Source organism: Bidens hawaiensis, unplaced genomic scaffold (assembly GCF_021521415.1).
Source record: "Bidens hawaiensis isolate Kalapana, Puna unplaced genomic scaffold, B.hawaiensis_p1.1 tig00040064_1, whole genome shotgun sequence".
NCBI classification, from domain to species: Eukaryota; Viridiplantae; Streptophyta; class Magnoliopsida; order Asterales; family Asteraceae; genus Bidens; species Bidens hawaiensis.
This window is the reverse complement of record NW_027497060.1, coordinates 15,635-23,087: the sequence shown is the minus strand read 5'-3', so window position 1 is coordinate 23,087 and position 7,453 is coordinate 15,635. Positions and strand designations below refer to the sequence as shown.

Here is a 7,453-nt window from a genome sequence, read left to right as displayed (position 1 = left end):
ACAAAAAAAAAAAAAAACCAAGGCCCAGGACATAAAAAACAAAAGGCCCTAAAATACAAACATATGTTTTTTTAGTAAAATGTATCTTTGCATTCTTCATAATTTGTGTATTTCTCAACTCTTCTACTTTTCTCTTTTTTTGATTTTGACTACCGGATAAGTGTTTAGATTTAGGAGGCATAATATCTTAAAAACAAATATTAACATAACTATTAACTATCAGTAATCAATTGTCCAACCGATAAACTCATAAAAGTTAATAAATATTAAATTATTTAAAATAAAACTTAAATAAAAATTAACATAAAAAACAAGATATTTAAATAAGTAATAAGTAATAATACTAATAAACTATAACTTCATGTTCTCACCACTAACTCACCTCACAATTATATTCCTTTTCCTTGAAGCCTTGGGACTGTCAACTGTGGAAGACGATTCCAACCAACCGAACACTCGAAGTCTTGAACAAATGAACAATTGCAAATCAATAATAGCAGATGAAAAAAGAGTGAAGTACCAAAGAAATCTGGTCGTCGGAGCCGGCGCCGTGACCAACAAAAGCTCTCAAATCGCCGGTCGTTCCGTGACCTGTTGTTCCGCGTGACCCGTCCGTTCAGCCAATCGGCCGTTCACAATCAAACCTTACAGGTTTTCTTAATTTTGTTAATGTTATTATAACAAATGGATCTTTTAATACATATAGGCTTAAAATACATATATATACAATTTTTTTTTGAAAATTTCATAGACCCTTAAAGAAAGGTGGGCCTGGAGCCAGTGCCCTCCCTGCCCTGCCCATGGGCCAGGCTTGCTCCCGTTTATCGCCTCTAAAATCGCCGGGGGCGGTGTTCTCGTTGGCCATCGCCCAATTTCGCTCAAAGACCACGCCCATTACGGGTGGCCTTAAGGGGCTTAATCCATATAATGACATGGCACAATATGACTTGGTAGAAAGTCCATCTACAATTGGTCTAAAAGAGGGCGTTTGAAACGTAAACCCAAAAGGAAAACATAAGCATAACACCTACTACCCGTAGACTGAAATGAATCTACCTACCACTTCCCACCAAACCCCACCCAGCATCACTTTATATATTCCGTGCTTCTGTTGCCAATCCAGTTTATCATTATTACCTAATTTAACCTTGTCACCAAACAATACCATGGCTGCTGCTCAACACATTTCTGGCATTTGTTTCACTGAGCGTTCATCAGCACTCGCTTTTGACTCCGTCAGATCAACATCCATCTCCTTTAAGCTCAACGGCGGAAATCATCTATCAATCAAGTATATATATATATATACATATACACTTCCTTTTCTTCTTTCTCTTAATCCTATTCACTTTGTAATGCTGCTTCGATTTCGCATTCACACTTGCTACTTTATGTATTTAGTATTAATTCGCAGCATACAGATCTATTCTCATGTTTTCTATCTGCCAATGATTTTATTCATTAATTATTTAATTGATTAGGTTTAGACAGTTAGTTATATTTGATCATCATTTGTAATTCAACTATTATTTGCTAATTAGCACCTTCAATTTCTGCTTCTGGTTTCAAATTATCCAGTGATATATAGAGTACATGAATTATTACTCCACAAAACCTTCGTTTAGCTGCTAAAAGAAAGAAATCTCTTTGAATGAAAACATACCTAGAGTTTTATCATGCTAAGTTTAACTCCAATCAGTTTCACCGAGTTTGATCTAAAGATATTTTCAACCACTCTATTGGTGGTACCAATTTGGGGGAGACCGTGCTGGATGCCATCCTTTTGCATTTGCATTTGTTAGGTTAATAAATCAACAAACATGAACAACGAATTCTCTTCCATACGGATGAACATGAACAGAGGTTGTGTTCGAGAACATTCGACAATGTGTTCATTTAAATTTTTTAGCATCTATTAATTTACGTTTGCTCATTAAATGTTTTTTAAGCACCTTAATTTATATTTATTATTTGTTTTGGTGATTATGTGTAATTCTTGAGTTTAAGAATGTTGATTTTTTTACTTTTCTAGTTAGTATTTGTTTGTTTGTGTCCGTTTATGAAACTAATTAGCGAACACGAGCAAATTCATTTACTTAATGAACAAACACGAACAATAAGTTTTGTTCGGTAATATATTTACGAACCATCCGTTTGTTTGTTCAATGCTTAACAAAAATATATGAACAAGGTCTCATTTGGCTTGGTTTTGGTTTGTTTACAACCCTAATTTTTATTTTGGACTATGGAATATAGATCTTTGGAGACTAAAAGACTTCACAAGTCTTCTACAGTTTGTTCAGCAGTAAATATGGATGTTGATACCACTCTGAGCCCTAGAGTCAACTCTGTAAAGCCTTCGAAAACCGTGGCTATAACCGACCAAGCAACTGCACTGGTAGAAGCTGGTGTTCCCGTCATTCGTTTAGCTGCCGGTGAACCTGATTTTGACACCCCTGCTGTTATTGCTGAGGTGGTTCATCTAATAATATTCGTCTATTATTCATTTTTCTTTGCTGTAGTTGAAATAATATTCTTTTTAATCTTAAATAGGCTGGAATAAATGCAATTCGTGAAGGTTACACACGGTATACTCCAAATGCGGGTACCCTAGAACTTAGAACTGCAATATGTAAGAAACTAAAGGGTACGCTCCAATGCTCCATCATTTGAGTCATTACAACAATGTTGCATTATAGTTTATATCTGAAATATTTTCGTTCGCTTCTTATTGTAGAGGAGAATGGTATTTCTTACACACCTGACCAGATTGTGGTTAGTAACGGGGCAAAACAAAGTATTCTACAAGCAGTCCTTGTTGTTTGTTCGCCGGGAGATGAGGTCAATTGCTGTTTACTGTTTGCTAAAATATATAATAATAATAATAATAATAATAACAATCGTCATCCGTTTTCAGGTTATAATTCCAGCTCCCTTTTGGGTGAGTTACCCTGAAATGGCAAGATTGGCTGATGCAACACCTGTGATTCTACCTGCAGGCATCTCAGAAAACTTTCTGCTAGACCCGAAGCTTCTAGAATCTAAGATAACTGAAAAGTCAAGACTGCTAATTCTTTGTTCTCCATCTAACCCAACAGGCTCGGTTTATCCTAAGAAATTGCTTGAAGAGATCGCTCGTGTTGTTGCAAAGCATCCAAGACTCTTGGTATATTCATGATATTTCAATCTCAGTTCTTACTTCAGCATGATTTGTTTAAAAGAGGTGCCCAGATTGACGGGTCAGGCAGGCTGGGTCGGGTCGGGTCGGGTCGAAATATTCATTTATCAGTATGGGTCATAAGGGGTTGGGCTGACCTGCAAACCCCTTAACTGAAAGATTGTTGCTTCAGTTATGTATGCATTAGTTATGATTATAAAAGTTTTTTATATTACAATAATAATCTAATTGTTTGAATTAAGAACAGTTTTTTGAACGGCAAATGCCAATTCACCCATTCTTTTTTACAGGCTTGAAAACGAACTGAACATTCAGTGAATAGTTTGTAAATCGTTTGGCTGGAAGTTCATTATGTTCGTTTATTTGATAAGAACGAAATATGTTCATGAACGCTCGTTCATTTGAATTCCTTGTTCATTCGTTTTTGTTCATTTACGTTCATTTGTTTGCGTTTGACTAAGTTCATTCGTTTACGTTCGTTAATATATTCGCTTAATTTTTTTAGGTCCATTACAATTTAGTCTACTTTTAATAAATTTTTTTGCACAATACATTGTTCACATTTACTTTTAATTGGTTTTAGCTCACTTAGTGTTTTCATCTATGTTCAGTTATGTTTGTTCGTGAACCGTTTGTTTATATCGTTAACGAACGAACAGGAACATGCTCAGTTTCTTAACGAATGGACACGAACTAGAAACCCCGTTCATTTAACTGTTCGTGTTTGATTGTTTGTTTGGTTAAAGTTAAACGAACAAACATGCCTCGTTTGTGTTTGTTTGCTTTGTTTACAGGCCTAATTGCACATTCGCCTTTTAGCTAAAATTTTATTTGACCCGTTGGAGATCAAACACAGTCAGAATTAAACCCATTCATAATTACTTTTAATAACATGAACCTTTGTTGTTGGTTCTGTTCAGGTACTTTCTGATGAAATATACGAGCACATAATATATTCGCCAGCTGTCCACACGAGCTTTGCATCTTTACCTGGAATGTGGGAACGGACACTAACAGTTAACGGGTTCTCTAAGGTATACAGTTACATTATCAGTTTCATTTTGTATAAACACTCCCAAAAAGTGTATTATTTCATCAATGATCATCAATGAAATATCATATACATTTGGGTAGGCTTTTGCAATGACTGGCTGGAGACTTGGATACATTGCTGGTCCTAAACACTTTGTGGCTGCGTGTAATAAAATTCAAAGTCAGGTAAATAATGTCACATTAAACCTACTTTAATATTTAAGTATTCATTATAATATATTTTCATGATTTCATCACACTGACACAAATGATCCCTCTTCATTGTTAACTCAGTCAACTTCAGGTGCAAGTAGTATAGCTCAAAAAGCTGCGGTTGCTGCATTAGGAATGGGTCATGCAGGTGGAGAAGCCGTCTCTCAAATGGTCAAAGCGTTCCGTGAACGACGAGATTTTTTGGTCTCCGCATTCGGGGAGTTAGATGGTGTCAAAATGTCTGAACCTCAGGTATGAATGTATGATAGCCTACATTTGTGGGACCATCTATTTTAAGTATTAAAAACAAAAGCAGTTTCCATTTTGTTTATTTCTATAAATCCCTGGTTAAATGTATCCACCATGTGCGAATATATTAGGGTTATTCCCATTAGTTCAGCATGCATATACATATATCTATAATATGAAGTTCTTTACAGAACCCTAAATTATTGAGAGAAACAAAAATAACAAATCTAAATCTAAATGCTATAATATTTTGATCAATCTATATTTAAAATTTTGTAATCCCTAAATGTAAATGTGTATGTTACGTAGATAAAGAACATCAAATTAGTTTGTTCATTTGTTTTTTTTTCTTTAAATTTAATTTAACCATGTACCTACACACGTGTATAATGTGTAGGTAATATGACCTAAACATGACTTACACATGTGCAGGTTCTATATATAAACGAAATTTGTTCATATATATATATAGGGGAAAGTTAACGTACAAATTAAATTAACGTGCTAAACGTGAGAATCAAGTAGAGTAATCATGTAATTACTCGATGACGTAATTACATAATTACTCTACTTGATTCTCACTCTTAGCACGTTAATTTCATTTGTATTTGATCCAAACCCTATATATATATATATATATATAGCAACATGATCAAATACATTATATTCTTAACATAAAATAGTGAGACCCAGTTTGCTGTTATTATTATGTTTATTTTTATAGGTGTTGGCTGTTATTTTTTGTTCGTATTTGCTAATTTTCGATTATGAGACGTTATAAGTATTTGCTGATTTATATTTTGTTATTATTAGATTTTTTTCTTTTGCTGTTATAAGTATTTGCTGGTATTTGTTGTTATTATTTTGGTCTTGATTTTGATTCTTTTGTTGTAATTTTTAGGTTTTTCCTTTGTTGTTATAAATCATTGTTTATGTAGATTGGTATTGTAGTTGATATTGTTTCTTACGTTCTCATTTCATTATAAACTAGTATTATTTCCTACGTTCTCATGTCAAGATTAAAATGTACATGAACCTCTCCTCTCTCTCTCTCTCTCGCTATATATATATATATATATATATATATATATATATATATATATATATATATATAAATTTCAGGAGAGATTAATTAACATTGCATTTCAACCATTTTATTATATTTAAAAAAAATAACATTGGAAAAATGAACGATATTTTTTTAATATTTTTGTTTTGTTTTGTGTATTGTCGCAAATAACTGTGTTTTGTCTAGAAACCTCCCATACATATGTTTGTGTGTGTTCTTGTACATTATATCATACAAATAATCACAATCTAATACTTGGGTTTTGCAGGGTGCTTTCTACCTCTTTCTTGATTTCAGCTATTACTATGGCACCGAGGTTGAGGGCTTTGGTTTGATTAAGGATTCCGAGTCTCTGTGTCGGTATTTTCTGGAAAAGGGTCAGGTAATCATTTCATAATTTCCTACCTAAAAGGCTAAAATTACTTGTTTGTTTCTACTTTATCACTCACTATAAGGGATTTTGCCTCAGTATGCATATAACTAATCAGTTTTTGTAGCTTTCATCAACAGAATTTGTGTTTTGCTAAAATGTCTAAATACCCTCCAACATACACAACTAGAAGCATCTTGTTGACCCAAAACTATATTTGTTCTTACCATTTTTTTTATTCTTTGATATTTTGTCAGGTTGCGCTTGTCCCGGGAGATGCATTTGGGGATGACACGTGCATCAGGATCTCTTATGCAGCATCCCTCTCGACCCTACAGGCAGCTGCTGAGAGAATCAAGAAAGCTATCCTCACTCTTAAGTCTCCTGCATCTGTCTGAATTTCTTTGTGTACTCCCGGACCGAGTTAATGTATCAAGCTATATATTAAGGTTAGGGGAAATTTGTCCCTTTTGCATCCTTCAAGTGCTTTGCATGAAATGAAATTTGTATTTCTTTTTGATTATTGTTATAATAGAAACTTTAATTGTTGTATTTGAAGACACAATGTATATTGATTACACACGCCCAATACTTCCATGCATAGATGACATGCGTTCCATGCGCACACACACATCATTGTTGTAGATATTGATGGTACTATTATTTTTGGGATTTGTAAATGGTGTAATAATTCAGAGGGATGAATAAGTTTTTCTAAATTTAATGATTGTTTTTAACAATCTTATTACTTTTAATTAAAAAATTCTTTGAAAACTTATATATCAATGGGCAAAGTTTTAAAGTTTTAGATGTATCATCAAATATACAGAACGATTTGTAGTGGTTTGGGTGTGAGTTAACAAACCCGTATTACTTCCACTCCTCGGCCTTTTACCAAGAGTTGTTTTGACTAGCCTTGTCTATAAACTGATGCATATAGCCGTGTACGCAACGTCCTCCAGGATGGTAGATATTAGTACAACTTCTAATCAGGTGGAGATCACCTATGCTTCTCCCTCATTACAAGTCATAATGGAAATGATCACAATCATGTTCTCATTATGTTAGGTAGTGGTCACCTTTGTGTTTTTTACTAGAAAAACTACCTCCGCGAGCCCGTCTGTTTCCCAGGGTACAACAACCGAAGCAGTATGTACTGTCGGGATTACCCTAGCACCCGAACTATATTTGTAACGAGAGTTCGGGATCATCAAAGTTGGAAACGAGAGAACGTATCATTGGCAGGAACCCGCTTGGTTCGATGTGTGTGGTGAACCAACTGGTTCTAGTTTTTTCTTTTTCTAAATATGGTTGCCCAAACCTTCTATATATAGCAGGAGCA

General features: G+C 34.3%; 1 protein-coding gene across 1 annotated transcript; it reads left to right on the top strand.

The window, feature by feature from the left end:
• The first annotated feature begins 1,159 nt into the window (after positions 1 to 1,159).
• On the top strand, positions 1,160 to 6,613 carry LOC143591794 (bifunctional aspartate aminotransferase and glutamate/aspartate-prephenate aminotransferase-like). Its single transcript, XM_077071888.1, has 10 exons — positions 1,160 to 1,291; positions 2,257 to 2,473; positions 2,554 to 2,647; positions 2,738 to 2,841; positions 2,918 to 3,166; positions 4,099 to 4,212; positions 4,313 to 4,396; positions 4,505 to 4,675; positions 6,010 to 6,123; positions 6,369 to 6,613. Exons 1-10 carry the CDS (start codon positions 1,167 to 1,169, stop codon positions 6,507 to 6,509), a joined length of 1,413 nt encoding a protein of 470 aa, XP_076928003.1. The 5' UTR covers positions 1,160 to 1,166; the 3' UTR covers positions 6,510 to 6,613.
• Positions 6,614 to 7,453: the final 840 nt, after the last annotated feature.

Bases quoted from the DNA above. Each gene is read 5' to 3' on its own strand.
- LOC143591794 (XM_077071888.1), top strand. From the start codon at position 1,167: ATGGCTGCTGCTCAACACATTTCTGGCATTTGTTTCACTGAGCGTTCA. The intron at 2,842-2,917 runs GTCAATTGCTGT...ATCCGTTTTCAG, and splicing joins TTTGTTCGCCGGGAGATGAG to GTTATAATTCCAGCTCCCTT. The intron at 4,397-4,504 runs GTAAATAATGTC...TTGTTAACTCAG, and splicing joins GTAATAAAATTCAAAGTCAG to TCAACTTCAGGTGCAAGTAG.